General features: G+C 46.4%; 1 protein-coding gene across 1 annotated transcript in view; it reads left to right on the top strand.

Moving 5' to 3' along the window:
• The first annotated feature begins 7,286 nt into the window (after positions 1-7,286).
• The window catches only part of Rnf169 (ring finger protein 169), a 64,568-nt gene continuing 54,828 nt past the window's right edge, over positions 7,287-17,026 (top strand). The window contains exon 1 of the mRNA XM_036193685.1: positions 7,287-7,970. Within this exon, the coding sequence (XP_036049578.1) occupies positions 7,508-7,970 (463 nt within the window). The 5' untranslated portion in view covers positions 7,287-7,507. The remainder of the gene's footprint in view (positions 7,971-17,026) is intronic.

The following is a 17,026-nucleotide window of genomic DNA, read 5'->3' as shown; positions in this document are numbered from 1 at the left end:
AGTTCAGATGATTCACTACATGGACTGACAAAGTAGTTCCTCTCTCTAAACCTTAGTTTTCATTTCTATTAACAAAGAGGTTTAATTAGAAACCTCTGATGATTTCCAAAGCCAGCAGGGCTCTGAGTAGTAAGTAACTTTGGCTCCCTAGAAACGGTGTGAGAGACTGTGCAGTCTCTGTTTGCCCCCTGGTGGTCAAATCATGACATCACAGTTCTGGGAGAATGGGAGACTAGGTGGTTGTTTCTCAGGGATGGGAGGGAGAGCTGAGACCAGCAACCAAACAGTGAACAAAGAGCCATCTTCTGTACCATTCTAGAACAGACAAACCAAATTCATTGCTGGTCACTGTGCTCTCTGTTCTCGGCCTTTAGCTGAACCCTTCTTGCATCATTTTATTCCCAAACAGGAGACATTTTCTTCAGTGGCAAATTCTTCCGTCAGTATTACTATCTATGCATCCATTTATGATAAAAAATAAAATGGGCCGGGCGGTGGTGGCACATGCCTTTAATCCCAGCACTCGGGAGGCAGAGCCAGACAGATCTCTGTGTGAGTTCGAGGCCAGCCTGGTCTACAGAGCGAGATCGAGGACAGGCGAAAAGCTACACAGAGAAACCCTGTCTTGAAAAACCAAAACCAAACCAAACCAAAACCAAAAAACAAAACAAAACAAAAACAAAACAAACAAACAAACAAAAAATAAAATGGTTTCACTGCCTCTCACACTGGTCCTGGACAGGACCATTCCCACTTTCTTTTGGGGCCTTGGTCTAGGCAAAATGAGGTTTTTGGAGGCAGGCTCAGTGAGCATTAAACAGGTGAGCTTACCTATAATGTGGCAGATACTAGCAGAGAAAGGTATGTCTCTAAACGTCTTACTTGGAAATGGGCTTGGGTAGAGTTATTCACCCATTTTCCTCTTGTTCCTTCTATCATAAACTCAATGTACCCTTGAAGCCGCCTGTCTCTTTAAAAACAACTATAATATACATACACACATATATAATATACAATTTTTTACTCAACAACTTTGTAAAGCATAAAGCAAGCTTGGGGTGGTATGTAATCCCTGCTCTCTGATAGGATTGGTGTAAGTTCCAGGCCAGTCTGGGATACAGTGTGAGACTTTGTCTCAAAAATGAAAAAGGAAAGGAAATTGATTGCTTAGAATCACAGAGTCTATGGGGAAGAAGAGTAGGGAAGACTCAGAGTCAGGAAGAAGTACAGAAAGGAGAAGGAGCCTGTGCGGATGGAGACGGGAAGGAGGGATGTGAGGGACCGGCTGCATGTGTAATTAATGGATTTACAGTATCTAAGTAGGAGATCCAGAGATGACTTACCAATGTGCTTGCTTGGTAAATAGATTTTTTTTCTTATGCATTATACTTTGAAACTCACTAAATGTTAATAATATCAACTACTGAATGTTATTCCATGATTTCATAGCTGCCCCATATCATCAGTACCCTGCCTGCCTTCTTGTGGCTGAAGTCTCTGTATGGATGTTGAGTGAATGGACAGTGTTCTCTAGTGACATCTCAGTTCCATACAGGGCAGGGAGAAGACATTATTTTTATTCCATATTCAAATTATAGGCTTGATAATTAGTCTTATAAAATCCATACACCACACTCCTTTAGTCCAAATATGATGTCTTTTGATTGCTCCTACAGGTCTTGTGTTTTCCTCTGCAAAACAAGAGACATAAATATGCCCATTGTACAGGCTTTACTGAGACAGTCACCTTACTGCTCAATATGGTGCCTGCCACACAGTGTAAGTTCTTTGTGAATTCTAGTTTTGTTTTTCTAAACCACTTCTTTCATTTAAAAAATTTATGGGCCAGGCGGTGGTGGTGCACGCCTTTAATCCCAGCACTCGGGAGGCAGAGCCAGACGGATCTCTGTGTGAGTTCGAGGCCAGCTTGGTCTACAAAGTGAGTTCCAGGAAAGGCACAAAACTATACAGAGAAACCTTGTCTCGAAAAATAAACAAACAAACAAATAAATAAAAATTCATGGTTATGTGTGTTTTATCTGTACTATATCTGTGTACTACATGCACGCCTAGTGCTTTCAGAGATCTGAAGAGGGCACTAACCCTCTGGAACTGGAATTGCGGGCATTTGTGAGCTGCCATGTAGGTGCTGGGAATTGAACCTGGGTCCTCTGGAAGGGAGGAAGGAAGAGAAAGAGAGAGACAGACAGAGAGAGACACACACAGAGAGACACACAGAGAAAAACAGAGAGATCCCTGTAAATGCCAGGCTTGCCTGTGGGGTCTGACGATGACATGGAGTCAGTTCTCTTCTACCACATGGGCTTTGAGGGTTGAGCTCAGTTCTTCAGGCTTGCTGCCCCTACTTCATTTCCCCCAATTCCAGGTACATTCCCAACCTTATGTTCTTCCCACATTGAATTGCTTAGTCAGAGGCTGCCACAAAAGCTGAGCTTTGACGCCTCCGTGCCTCGGCTGTTGCCTCTGCCTGCCTTCCCTCCTGTTTACTGGGCGAATTCCTCAAAGCAGAGCTCTTGAGCCCTTCCCTGACTCCACCTATGCTCTCTGCTTCCTTAGGACCATGTGGATGCTCGGTACACTGCTTCTAGCTTTGTCACAATTCTCTTCTTACAATTATTGATGCACACATGTGCCTGTCAAAGGGGCAAACCCCAAGGGTTATGTGGGTTCATAGAGTGTCTGGAGGTGTCAGATGGCTTTGAAGCAATAGGTAGAGGGATTAGCTTTGTGAGAACTTCGGAAACCAAAGGAAGGGAGACAAAGAAGCCACCCAAAGAGAAGAGTAGCCATGAGGGAGGTCTAAGGGATGGGTTTTCTCTCACGCTAGCTGTGTGAGGTCTATTCTGGGCTGTGTCTGTGTTGTAGAATATTATTTTAAGGTGTGTTACTTTCATTTATGTTGTATTTGTTTAACTCTGTGAAGCTGTGTTACTGTGCCTGTCTAAAACATCTGATGGTCTAATAAAGAGTTGAATGGCCAATAGCAAGGCAGGAGAAAGGATAGACAGGGCTGGCAAGAGAGTATAAATAGAAGGAGAATTATGGGATAAGGGAAGAAGTAGCCAGAGAAGGAGGACATCAGGGGTCAGACACCCAGCTACACAACCAGCAATGGAGTAAGAAATAAAGGTATACAAAAATAGAGAAAGGTAAAAGCCCAGAGGCAAAGGACAGACAGGTTAATTTAAAGTGAAGAAAAGCTGGCAAGAATCAAGCCATGCTAAGGCTGGACATTTATAATTAATAAGCCTCTGTGTTGTTTTATTTTGGAGCTGGGTGGTGGGACCCCTGAAAGAGCAAAATTAACCGACAGCAGCCTTGTTTCCACTGGGAACTGTGCTGAACGATTTTACTGGAGGCCCAGTCCATTGGCCCAGGAGAGCAAAGCTGGGGTCACCAGCCTGAAGGGAGAGCAAAGGTTTGCAGGGAGTGGATGAAGAGGAGGAAGAGTTTTAAGGATAGTTCACGACTGTGTGGAGCTGTTCACGTTGAGGCACCATGGCAGCCATGCAGTCTTCGGCCTGTGTGAATGGGGTAGCAGAGTGAAGCAGGAGACTCCACTCTTGTTCCAGTTAGCATCCTGCACTCAACTACGGGTCCCACTTTTTCCTGGACGTCTGGGGAGCCAGTGGGGGATGAGAAAAAAAGAGCGTGGCCTGCTACTGCCACTATAGTGCTGAGGGCAGAGCCCTGACCCTGAATCCTGCTTTCACTCCAGCAAGGTAGGCTCAAGCACCTGCCCTCAACAGGCCCATTAACAGTAACAGTGCAAAACAGACAAAAATGTAGTCAGTGTGGCCACAGCAGGAAGAGGAACAAAGAGGTCTGTGGGCCACATCCCCCTCCTCTGGTCAATCCAGCTTCTGGGGCCTAACATGAAGCTTCGGTTTAAATAGAGATAAGGGGCATGTGGAGCGAAGCAGCTGGGGTCCAAGTGTGGCCTGTTGTCTGGCTGGAGTGTCTCCCTCAAGGTGACCTGACAAGCTGTCAGTCTTCGTGGAGTCTCTTTCTGAGAGACAAGTTCCTCCTCTGGCCTAGCCAGTTTCTAGACTTTTCCTTCTCCCAGGACGACCAGGGCAATCTCAGTTCCATGGGGCCTGTTGCTTCAGTGGTTTCAAGTGTCTCTTTAGAGTGTCTTCATTCCCGCCAATGTTTGGACTTGTTCTGTTCCAGAGGGTTGGCCCAACCTTGCTGTATCGGTTCATAATCTGTAAGGCATCCTAACCACCAGTCTCTGCTGACAAGCCCACGTTTTGGTAAGAGGATTGCAGGACAAATTACAAGAACTGAGAACGGTTTGAGGCAAAATTGAATCAAGAGGCAGAGGCCAGGCCGCTGGTACCACAGCATAGTCCTTACCTCCGGAACCATCCAGTGTGGCTACTATCCCCGCGGTAAGGACACCACCCCTCCCCAGTTCTCACCCAAGAGCCCTTGCTGCTGGACACCTGCTGTCTTTGTTGCTGTGAACTATTCTAAATCTGTCATTCACCGAAGATTCAGAGTTCTGGAAGGAATCCCGAGGAGGCGGAGCCCAAGCCCTGTGTCCTGTTGGGCCTTCTCTGGGCAGGGAGGTGTTAGTTGCTTCCCTAGTTCCGCTTCCCTCCTCCTGTCAGAAATACATAGGAGGCATTTCCCAGCAGAAAGGAGATTTAAATGGCAGCAAATGAGATAGAACAAAATGTCTGCGGGGCCTCAGTCCTCCTCTTCTCTCAGTCTGGTGCTCCTTTCTAGCTGCTCTGTTTTTGCTGGCTTGTCAATCATGATCACAATCTCTGGTTTACACTTGAAACTTTAGAACCATCTTCTTCCGATTCCTGTTCTCAGCATGAATAACTCTGCGCAGATCTGCCTGGCCCTCTCAAACCATTACTGTGTTAGGTTACTTTGGCAACAGCATAGAGGAGGGACTGGGAACTGGTCTTCTGAGTTTGAGAGATGGAGGGGACTTCTGAACGTGTCCATTGTGACAGTCCTTCCTAGGAGTTTGGGTTACAACATTAAGAATGAACCTCACAGATCCTGCCATCCTTCACCTCAGCTTTTGGCTTCGGTAGGTCTGAGGCAACCTCTGGGCTGCCATATGCCCATGTGCACACACTTGTGTGGTGCATCCCAGGTGGAAAACTGCTGAATTCTAGCACATTTATTTTAAAGCCAAGGAAACTGAGGGAGTGAGCCAATGAAAAGGACCAGGACCAAGATCAGATCTGGCATCTGGTCCAATGATATTCAGATCTCTTACTTTTCCTCCTGGAAAAGAAAACTTCCAGTTTCTCTTTGTGTCCAAGACAGCATGCTGCACTGTTTGCGTCCAGCAGCGAACAGGCCCTGCAGACTGAAGTCCCACTGAGTGAACAGCTCTCGGGAAGGAGCTGTTTGTGGTGGTGTTGCTCTCTGACATAGGTAGGGCTGCTATTGCTGTGATGCACCTCGTGAGGAAAAGGGTTATTGGATTACAGACACGAGGTCACAGCCCATTGAGGAAGCCAAGGCAGGAACTCAAATAGGCAGAACCCAGAGGCAGGAGCTGCTGCAGAGGCCACGGAGGGCTGCTGCTTACTGGCTTGCTCTGTCTGCTTTCTTAAAGAACCCAGCACCACCAGGTCAGGGCTGCACTGCCCATACCCTCCCACAGCAATCACTGGTTAAGGAAATGCTCTCCAGGCTTGCCTAGAGCCCCATGGCATGGAGGCCTTGTCTCCAGTCAGGTCCCTCCTCTCAGATGACTGCAGAGTGTGTCACGTGACACACAACAAGCCAGCACACTCTGTACAAGTTTCTGTCTGTCTGGCAGGATCGGCTGTCTGGGCTTCTGACCCTGAACACAGTATTTACTTTAGTTACTCGCTGGCCCTCCTCAGGTGCTGGCTGCCTTTAGCTACCTGGTTCTCATCTTGGGAATCCAGGGCTTTTTTTCTGGTTCTGGCTTTGACCAATCCCTCTGCTTTGAAATGGTTAGCACCAACTCTGCATAATCTCATGGAACCCGGGGCCTCTGGATACCTCCTCCTACGTGTGTCCGGCTGACACAAGGCATGAACTGGCAAAGTAATGTCTTTCCAAAGCCTCTGCTTTTCTACGAAGATAACGTCTTGGTCTGAATGTACCTCGAGGCAGAGAAGTCAACAGCAGGAGAGCGGTTGGAGAAAAGCCATCTTCCCATGAGGGAGCCATTCTTTTTCCTAAATCCCCTGGATCCAGAAGTGGAAATAAAGTCTGAGCACCCCTGGCGGTGCTGATACACACCTTTGATCCCAGCACTTGGGAAGGGGAGGCAGAGGCAGGCGGATCTCTGTGAGTTCGAGGCCAGACTGGTCTACAAAGAGAGTTCCAAGACAGTCTGAGCACCTCTCCCTGGCTTAAACAGGAACAGCATGGCCAGAGCTGGCCTTTAGAAATGAACTCTAGGAGCCAGGGAACAAGGTTTAGGGGAAGTGGGGCTGTGTGGTGGGAGGTCAGTTTGCAGAAGTCACTGCTGCCAGCTAGGGAAGAGATGATGAGACATAAATCACACAGTGGGACCGGGGAATGAAGAGCCAGGAGCAGGCTGGAAAGGAGTCATTTTGGCCAGAAAATGGAAGGACTATGGGAGATGATGAGGAAGTTAAAGATGCCTGGGCTGGGAGCTTGAGGACCTGTAGAGATGGTTCTGTGACTAGAATGTGGGAAATAAGAAGGGCTGTTTTGAAAGGAGTGTGACATTAGGTTCGAACACGAGGGATGCAGGTATGTTTCCATAATGGTGGAGTCAGTAACTCTGAACTGCAGATACTGATGTGGGGTTTCAGAAAGGAGGAAGTGTGAGGGGACCAGGGGACCATATAGAGTGAGAAGAGAAGGGGACCTAGGACAAAGCTTAGAAGAGTTTCTACATTTAAGTATCGAACAAGGAAGGAATCTGAGAAGGAGCGAGGCTGTGGTATACGAGTGAGATAAAGGATGCTTTTTTTGCCCCAGCCAAAGGAGGGGATTTCATGAAAGGTTGTGGAGAGAGAGAGAGGATGAGACCAGGGCTGGCCAGGGTTGTTATTATTTCAGCACTCACTAAAGACTTTGGGTCACGGGAGGCCTCATGGCAATCCCAACAAGCTGTCGTGGTCGGGAAGAAAAAGCACAGGCCCTTACCAAAAGAAGCGCTCAGGCAGGTTTCCGAATAGCTCACACAGACGTAATCACTTTATACAGCTCCAGGTCGCTCAGAATTCCCAAGTAAATTCTTCCAGCGCGCAGCCTCTCTGCGTTCGGGGCTGGAATTGGCGAAGACTGGAGGGCGGGCCGAAGGCCGGATCTCTAAAGAATACCATTAAATATTAATGAGCCGCCTTCGGCGGAGCCGGGGGTGCAGGGAGAAACGTCCCCACGCCGGCGGTCCTCGCCCCCGACCGCCCCCTCATGAATATGCAGAGAGGCTGCCCGCCGCGCACGGCCCCGCCCGCCCCTCTCCTCCCAGCGCCACCGACTCTCCCTTCAAACGGGAAACAAGATGGCGGCGGCAGGTCCGAGCACTCGGGCTTCTTCCGCGGCAGCCACAGCGGCTCTGAGCCGGCGGGGCCGGCGGGGCCGCTGTGACGAGATGGCGGCCGCGAAGGCCAGGGTTCCGGGCCCGGCCTCTAGCCCCGCGTTGTTAGTGTTGCCGCGGCCGCCGCGGCCGGAGGAGTCGGGCTGCGCCGGCTGCCTGGAGACCCCCGGGGAAGTGGCGGCCCTGCCGTGCGGCCACTCGCGGTGCCGAGGCTGCGCTTCACGCGCGGCGGGCCCGGGCTGCCGTCGCTGCCGTCCCCGCGGCTCGGGCTGGGCCCGCCGTCGGGCCCGCGACGACGGCCAGGCCGCCGCGGAGCTGCTGGGCGAGCGCGCCCGTCGCGGACAGCCGGAGCGCTGCCGCCCGCGCCGGGACGGGGGCGCGGCCGCCGCGGGGCCCAGGCCGGACCCGGAGCCGCGCGCGGAGCCAGGTGGAGCCTCCCCTCGTCCCCTTGGGGTCCAGCCAGGCCCAGCCACCCGGCTCTGGCCTGGTGAGCGGGGTGGAGGATCCCGGGCCCTACTGGAGCGGGTGTGGAGAGTTCTCCTGGGGTCGCGATCGGGTTCTGTCCTGACGCCGTTTGTGTTGGTGAAGGTTGAACTTTGGAACGAACTGCGGGCGTGTTGCATTTGGAGGGGCAGTGAGGGGACCCCGCGCCTTGCGTAAGTCAGAAGTTGGGAAGGAAACAGTTCTTGGAACAAGTTAGGGGCATGTTGAAGTTGGTGCGTGGAGGGGGAGGGGCCCTGGCGGATCCCCGCAGCGCTGGGTGTAGTGTTGGGCGGAGGGCTTGGGGTCGTGTTCTGAAGTAGGCTGTGTTTTCCTGGGCTCCAGTGGATGAGCGACGGGTGTTGGGTATCCCAGGCTCGGGGGACAGATTGAATCTGAAGCTGTGAAGGGGGGGCATTGCAGACTTGAGAGCAGAGTGGGTTGGAGGTTGAGCTCGCACGTGTGGTTCTTCTCGTGCAGTCCTGAAAAAAATACATGCTTATCGCAGAGCCTGGCACCAAGTGAGGATGAGGTAAATACCATCTATTTATATTTGTGATAATACTAATCATAAACGCCAGTAGTGCTCCATGAAAAAGCTGGGTGGGATTTAAGTTTTGGAGACGAAGATTGGTTGGCTGGGGCTGTTTTCTGTCTTTCCGTCTATGATGCTGGCAGTTTAAAGTTCTGTTGTCGGACTCTTGGCCTGAATTCCTTTCCTTTTCTCAGCATGGGCAGCCCATCCATCATTTGTTGGTTGTTGGTGCTGAAGTCTGAGATAGAAAATCCCTTTTGTAACACAAACCAAGACTTAGGCTTCTTTGGGGCACGCCCAGGCGTCATATCTACAACTGAGATGTTCAAGAACTGTAAAATCAGCAAATGCCATTTGCCAGCCCTTTTATGTTAGGAATTCTGCCTTACGTTGCTTTCTGTAGGAGAGAGCAGGCATTGCTTTGTGTGTATGAAAGTGCAGTTCCTAGAAACTACAGGGTCCAGAATGCATCTGTTTTGGTTTAAGCAGAGACACCTGCCAAAGACACCTACCTTGCTTTTCTGTCTAAGGGCTGGCTGAGATGGTCTGCGTTTTACTTTCTGTGTTTCTTGTTTAGAACATCACAGCGCTTTTGTGAAGTTGTACCTTTATTTCTGTTTTATAGATGAGGCTGAGGCCCAGAGAGATTAAATAACTCGCCTAATGGTGAAAGTCCAATTCCATCTGATTCCTGCGCTCAAGTTAGTTTGCTTTAATTTCTGAGATTATGAATATCCAAGGCAATTTCTCTGGTCTCTCTACCACTACATTGACTGTATGGCCAGATAGGAGAGCAATTTTTATTTCTGTATTTCTAGGAGCAGTTGTGAAATATCTGCTTTGAAATTTGAACTATGAAAGAGAGTATTACTTGTTGGTTTGTGTAAACATTTTCCATTAAAGAAGTTTGTTTCATAAAGGACAGGCTGTTAGTGACTAAGGACCTTTACTTAAAATGAGAGTCCATAGGATTTCTTGTGTTATTTCGTATCTTCCAGTTATGTGTGGGTCATAATGAAAAGTATATTCCCTACATTTCTTTTTGGATTAGTGAGTATATGCAATCATATATTTATTCAGCTAAATAATTTTAGAAGAATAGAAAAATACTGCTGAACCAACCATGATGACACAAACTTGGGATCTCAGTATTTGGGAAGTGGACTCAGGAGGGTCAGGAGTTCAAGATTATTCTTTGCTATGTGAGAAGCTGTTCAAAAAACAAGACTTAAAAGAATTGCCAAATCGGGTTTGGGGATTATCTTTCAGTTCTAGTGGGTATTTACTGAAGTTATTTAGACACCATATTTTACATTAAAGTTTTAATGAGGGGCAGCAAGCTGGTACCAACAGGGCCAAGCCTGACTTGAGCTCAGCTCCAGGACTCACATAGTGAAGGGAAAGAACTGAGCCTGGACAGTTGTGTAGTGGCATATGGACACACCTCCTAAAATAAGTACATAAAAATGTCATAAATTGTGCTAGGACAAGCCTGTAATCCACTATTTGGGAGCCAGAGAAGAAGACAGGACCTTAAGTTCAAGATCTTCCTTGACTACAGAATAAGTTTCAGGTCAGCCTGGGCTACATGGGGCTCTGTCTCAAAACCAGAACCCAAGCCCTTTATATCCTTCAGGAGTCAGGCAAACAGAAGAAGGTATTTGGTGAATGGCACTTTCCCCTCATTTCTGCCACCTCCAGTGTTTACTCTCCCACACCTCACACATCTTTATGAAGTCCTTATCAAAATTAAAATGTATATTTTTGACATTTTATACAAAAGGTTGTGTGTTATACACACTGTTGTGTATGTTGTGTGTGTATGTTACATGGACACATCGAGGACAGAGTAAGATGTCACATACCTTCCTCTATGCCATTGGTTTAAACTTTATTATTGCTATGACCCTCATGTTGTGGTGACCTCCAACCATAAAATTATTTTCCTTCTACTTCATAACTGTTATGAACTGTAATGTAAATATCTGTGCTTTCTGATGGTCTTAGGTGATCCTTGTGAAAGGGCCATTCAACGTCCAAAGAGGTCGAGACCCACAGGTTGAGAACCACTGCTTTATGCCGTGTTGCTTTGAAATGAGGACACCTTCCTCTATGCCTTATTGCTTTGAGATGAGGTCTCTAATGGACCCAGAAGCTCTTCATTTTGCTAGGTTGACTGGTCAGCAAGATGGTAGCATCCTCCAGTCTGCCCATCAATGCTGAGGTGACAGACGCATGGAGCTACACCGGGCTTTTATATAGGGCTTTGAACTTAGGTCTTCATTGAAGGTCAAGCACTGGTAACCCCAGAGCCGTCTCCCTAGCCCTGTAAGTTCCTTTGTTTGTTTGTTTGTTTGTTTAAGAATACATTCATAATACATCCGTGCTAGAAGAGAAAACATCTTTAATATTCTTATAATTGTATGGAATTTTATTAAATGGGCATGACATTATTTAGCCATCTCTTGGTGAATGTTTAAGTGGAATCTTACCTTTTTCTATTATAAAGTTTTTTTCAAATTTAAATAAAAATTTTATGTGTATGAGTGTTTTGCCCGCATGTATGTGTGTGTGTGCCTGGTGCCCAAGGTGGCCGGCCAGAGGAGGGTATCAGATGCCCTGGAGTTGGTGTCATAGATGGCTGAGACTAGACAGGTGGGTGCTGGGAACTGAACTTCTAGAAGAGTAAGTAGCTAGTGCTCTTTAGCATGAGCCAGCTCTCTAGATAATTTTTAAAAAGCTGTTTTGTAAGTATATGCATTTTTATGGAGAGATTTTCAACAGATTTTCGAAGGGTTGATAAAGAAGAGAAAAAGGAAGAGGTTCAGAACTGTTTCCTTCAGAGTCCTCATTGTACCAGAGAGAAGACTGAGTGGAGGGGAGAAAGAACTCCTAGTTACAACTTGCTGCAGTGAGGTAGTAGATAAACAAAAGCTGAGAGTACTGTGTACAAGACAGAACACAGACTTGGTGACCGTGAAAGGCCCATGTTGACTTGGTTTGGGTTTTGATAAGATCTTACGTTGTAGTCCAGCCAGCCGGAATGAAGGAGGTGTGGAACTATTCCACTGCTTCTTCTCCTGAGTGCTGAGCTTGCAAGTATGACTACCAGCCTGGCTTCAGCTGGCTTTAATGGAAGAGGCTGAACTGTTTGCATTGCATTTCATGTTGTAACTACAGCAGCAGGAGGTCGTGTGTAGGAACCCTAGAAGTATATCTCCTAGTGGATTCTTACATCAGTTTGGCCAGCTAATGTTGGAAGGGTTGGGATTGCTTTGTAAAACTGGAAATGAAATTATATCAGGTTCGCTGCTGTTGAAGTGGATTCTTTTCTTTTTACTTATTTGTTTATTTATTTGAGGCCAGGTTGTGCTCTGTTGCACAGACTGTTTTTAAACTCCTGCAGTCAAGTGGTGTCCTCACACTTCATCCTCTGCATATGCTACTGAAGCTGCTTATTGTGGTTTGTATTTGGAGACAGGACCTTGTGGAGCCTGGCAGGCAGTAAACTGGAGACCTTCTAACCTTAGTCTCTCAAGTGATGGGATTCAAGCATGTGCCACTGTGCACAATTTATTTATTTTTTGAAAAAGATTCAAGGGGTTGGGGATTTAGCTCAGTGGTAGAGCACTTGCCTAGCAAGTGCAAAGCCCTGGGTTGGGTCCTCAGCTAGGGGGGTGGGATTTCAAAGTACACTGCGGGACTGGAGAGATGGCTCAGTGGTTAAGAGCACTGACTACTCTTCCAGAGGTCATGAGTTCAATTCCCAGCACCCACATGGCAACTAACTGTCTGTAACTACAAGATCTGACACCCTCACACAGACATGCATACAGGCAGAACACCAATGCACATAAAATAAAAATAAATTATTTAAAAAATATACTGTCTCTTTTAGAATTGGATTGTCTATTGAGGCAAGTGTAGTCTGTACTTGTTGAAAATTTTGGTTGTGTTTTTGACATTTTTGTGGCTTGACATTTTATTTATCTAATTGAGACAGGGTCTCACTGTGTATCCCAGGATGGTCTCAGACTTGAGAAGCCCTTCTCCCTCAGTTTGGGAGAATCTCCCTGGGTGCTGGGATTCCAGGTGTGTACCACCATCCCTAGTTAACTAGTTGTTTTTGCCGACCTGTGAAGCTCAGTGTGTGAAGGCTGTAGTAGTGATAAGATCAAGACCGACTCCAAGTTGAACATCTTTGAGCCCCTGTCTGTGCGGACATACTAAGTATTTGTACTGTCTTGAGCAGTATGCAGGGGTTATAATGAATACTACATTTTGCTAAGCATTGTTCACGCTGGTGAACAAAATATTATAAATCTCTTTCTCGTGGAACTTATATTCTAAATTTAAAGGCATTCTAACATGCTGATTTAAAAACATTTACTACATAGGCGTGCATAGGTTTAGAACTGTACATAATAATTATATTTAAGCCTTATTGAAAACAATTAAGGAATTTTGAGAATTAAAGCCAAAGATCCTTCTAAATTATACTGTTTTTGATCTTGAAATGGGAACTTTATTGTTTTTAGGACAATTCTTTTTTTCTTCTACTACAGGTAATGATTGAAGTAATTCTAGTATAGACCGCATAATTCTAGTAAGTTAGACAAAGGCTGATAACCATTTTAAGTTGGCAGGGTTTTTTTTTTCTTCTATTTTTGTCTTAAAATTGAATTTCAAAAAATTAGTAGATGAAAAAGTGAATAGTACCTTATTTATTCTTCCTTTTTTTATTCCATAGTCTTCCTACACAAACATCCCTGTTCACACTTCCTGTTCACTTATGATTAACACACATTTTAAACATTTGCTTTCGGTGAAAAGCAAATAGTTTTGGTTTATTACTCAGTTGTCAGACAACGTCTGCAATGTGTGTTGCCTAAATTGCTTTTAGGACTAGTGAATAATGAAACTATGGATTGTATAAAAGGACAGGGATCTCCCTGGTCTATAAGGATTTGTTTCAAGATACATAAAGTGACTCATCCCTTTCTCCTTAATGACGTGCATAAGCATGTCCTTTTGTGTTGCACTAAGCAGGAACCATGTGCCTCACGCCTGTTTATATGCTGTGCAAAACTCAGTGGAGATTACCTCACCATCTCTTCTTCCAGTGAAATGAATTACTGTGGAAAGAATAGCTCAGATCTGTGCATTCAGATTGAGCAGCAGGAATTCAGGTGGTGTTTCCTCTCTTACTCCTGCTCCCTGACTTCTAGTTAATTTAGAAGAGTTGCCCACCCTGAATTCATTTGTATGTGAATTTACTCAAGAATATGATATTCATTTTCATCACATTTTATTTGATTAATTTACTGAATATTTGGTTCCTATCATTTTTTGAAGACACTCACTTACTTGTTTTATTGGTCTTAATAAAGCCAGTCTGGCCCAGGAGTTAGAACCCAGAGTGTCCAGGAGAGAGTAGAAGGATGGGGACAGGACGTGCTGGGTGATAGTGGACTTCGGACGCTTTGCCCAAGAGTGAGAACGCACTGGAGATCCCAGAGGAGTTCATGTTTGCACCTTAGAGACTGTGATGGGCAACTGGCACGCGTGTCGGAAACCCTGCTTGTCTTTGAAAGATGGCTAAGGGAGACTGCGCCCAACCAGGCAGACTGGTGACTTCCAGTGTGTGTGTGTGTGTGTGTGTGTGTGTGTGTGTGTGTGTGTGTGTGTGTGTGTGCGAGCAGTCCTGAGCTTGCTGGGAGACAGTAGTCAACAGACACAGAGCTGTCCAAACCGTTGAGTCCTTGAGCCCTGCCGTGTTATCCCCAGCAGGCTCAAGGGATCTGAGTGAGGGAGGAGGTTCTGTTTTTCTCCTCCTGGGGGACTGAATTGAGTTTAGCCATGTGTAAGAAGCTAAGACTTCTGCAAAGCTCTGGGGTTCTTCATGGGTTATATTCTCTGTGAAAGGATTGGCTATAAAAAAAATTTACCCTCCATCACAAAGAAAGAAGAAGAAAAATCTTGTCTTGATTTGCCTGGGCTTTTTTGCAAAGAGGAACTTAAAAAAAAAAAAAAATGCTTTCCTAAGAAACTAGAACACAGGATGTATAGCTTTTTCACATTCAAGATCAGAGAGGTTTTGGTTCAAATAACCTATGCTGGGAAAATAATAGGAGAGGCCACAGGCAGAAAACAGGGACTGGAGCTCAGAGGATAGTTAACGTGAGTGTGGTTCAGGACTGACACCCCAGTAAGCGAGCATAGTTCAGGACTAACGCTGTTCCGGAACTGAATATCTTTTATATAAAGACATCCAGAATTGAACACCTCTGAACAAGCCATGAAACAATTTGTAAAAACGAACTGTAGCCGAAATCCAAAGTCAGTGAGGGTGAATGCTGCTTTTTACATGTGAGAAAGTAGGTGAGTATTGAGGAAGCTCCTCAGGTCCACATCGAATAGAAAACCAGGAACGAGCGAGGGGTTGATCAGGAAGCTCCAAATGTATTAATTCCAGGAGAAAAGCAGATAGAACAAGGGGGATGCAGGATCTGAAGATAGGATGACTTGAGAGAATTTCAGAACTAATAAAAAACCCTGAATCTTTTAATATTCATGAAGTCCAGCAAGAATTGAAAAACACGGAGCCATAACTAAACACACTGCGATGAAACAGCAGCCGTGTCCTGTGCCGCCGCCCCCCCGCCCCCCCCCCCGCCCCCCCCCCCACCCCCCCCCCGCCTGTACCCCGGCCCTGTGCTGGGGATTGCACCCAGTTTCTAAAAGTAACAAAACCAAGTGGTCAACTAAAGTTAGAAAAGTAGCAGTAGGTAAAATTCAGAGGTACATGATCTAAAAGAATGGGCAAGTGTCCAGTGAGAGGAGAGGAGGTTTTGGCCTCGCCTGATACACGCTGTGCAGCCTTTCCAGTAGTGGTCACCTGCCCTAGGGGAGCTCACAGGTACGCATGCGCATGCTCACACAGTTCATCTCAGCCTGCAGATGAGTTATGGCTCACTTCTGTAGCTGTTATTACAATGAATGAATGAAGTTCTTACATCTCATCATGAATAAATCTTGAAAAAAATGTTCAGTGCAGTCAGAAAAGCTCCAGCTGATGCCATGGATATAAATAGAAAGGTGCACAAAGATGGCCTTATTGGAAGGGAAGGCCTGAGATGAAGTCAGCAGTGGAGACTAGTCTTTCTGGCGGTTAGTGAAAGAAAGAAAGAAAGAAAGAAAGAAAGAAAGAAAGAAAGAAAGAAAGGAGGGAGGGAGGGAGGGAGGGAGGGAGGGAGGGAGGGAGGGAGGGAGGGAAGGAAGGAAGGAAGGAAGGAAGGAGGGAGGGAAGGAAGGAAGAAATGGAGGACAGCAAGGGAGGGAGGGTCCATCTCTACAGAAGAGGAACAGGGCAGGCGCCTTTGCAAAGTCCCCATGCTTGGGAGAGAGCTAAAGTGACAGAGATAATTTTTCTCTCTTGCTGCAGACTGCAGGAATGCCCATTTGTTTATGAATTGCTTCTGGTTTTCCAGTGGCTGGAGATAATTTACCGCATTTTGGTAGGAAGCAGTTAATGGTTAAAGGAGGTCAGGGCCAGGCCTACCTAGTAAATTGTCACTGACTGAAAACTTACGTGCTGTCCACCGTTCGGAATGTTTCCATAGACATAATTCCTACTTAAGCCTGATGTTCATCTCTCTCCCTGGTGGAGATGGGATCTGGCTGAAAGTGCTAGGATCAGGGATGGGGCCTGGGGAGGGTGGCCTGATTTCTGTGGTGCCGCACTACCTGGCACACAGTAGGCTCTTAAGCATGTGCTGGATGAATGGGGTAGCTGTCCGTATTAGGGCCTAAGTTCAGAACTTCTCTACTTTAACACCATCCTGATGGAGTCATGGACTGGTATTTTTCCGTTTTGTTGAATGTCTTTTTCTTCAGTAGCCAGGATTTATTATATGTGTTCATCTTCATCAGTAACTTGATTATAATGTTTAGGATGATGTATGATGCTAATTGAGTAGTGAAAGTTACCTGTGAAAGGGGAGAGAAGGGCATTCTGCAAATGTACTGTCAGGTCAGTTTATTTTTTCTCTTCATCTTGATAGGCACTGTAGTATTCTCCGCCCCCCCCCCAAGATAATTTCTTTATTGAATCTTTGGGAATTTAACATCATGCATTTCCCTCACCTCCCAGTCCCCCCATATCCTCCCCTCACCCCTGCAGTGTCCCCCAAAAGAAAATTTAAAAAAATCAAAGCATAGCAAGCAAGCAAGCAAACAGAAACAAGAACAAACAAACAGACAGAACCCTCTTCGATTCTCCTTCTTTCCCGCCTAACACCTGTTCATTTGTCCTGGTGGCATTGGGAGTGGTGTGTCACATAGTATATCCTTTTGTTCAATCAGCTTTACTAGCAAATGCTCATTGCAGTGAGTCACTGGTCTGGTTCAAGACCTCTGGTGTCTGGTACACCAGCATCACTGGATCCTCACTGGAACACCTCTGGGAT

Source organism: Onychomys torridus, chromosome 1, assembly GCF_903995425.1.
Source record: "Onychomys torridus chromosome 1, mOncTor1.1, whole genome shotgun sequence".
NCBI lineage: Eukaryota > Metazoa > Chordata > Mammalia > Rodentia > Cricetidae > Onychomys > Onychomys torridus.
The sequence above is the reverse complement of the archived record's forward strand: the minus strand, read 5'-3'. Positions and strand labels throughout refer to the sequence as shown.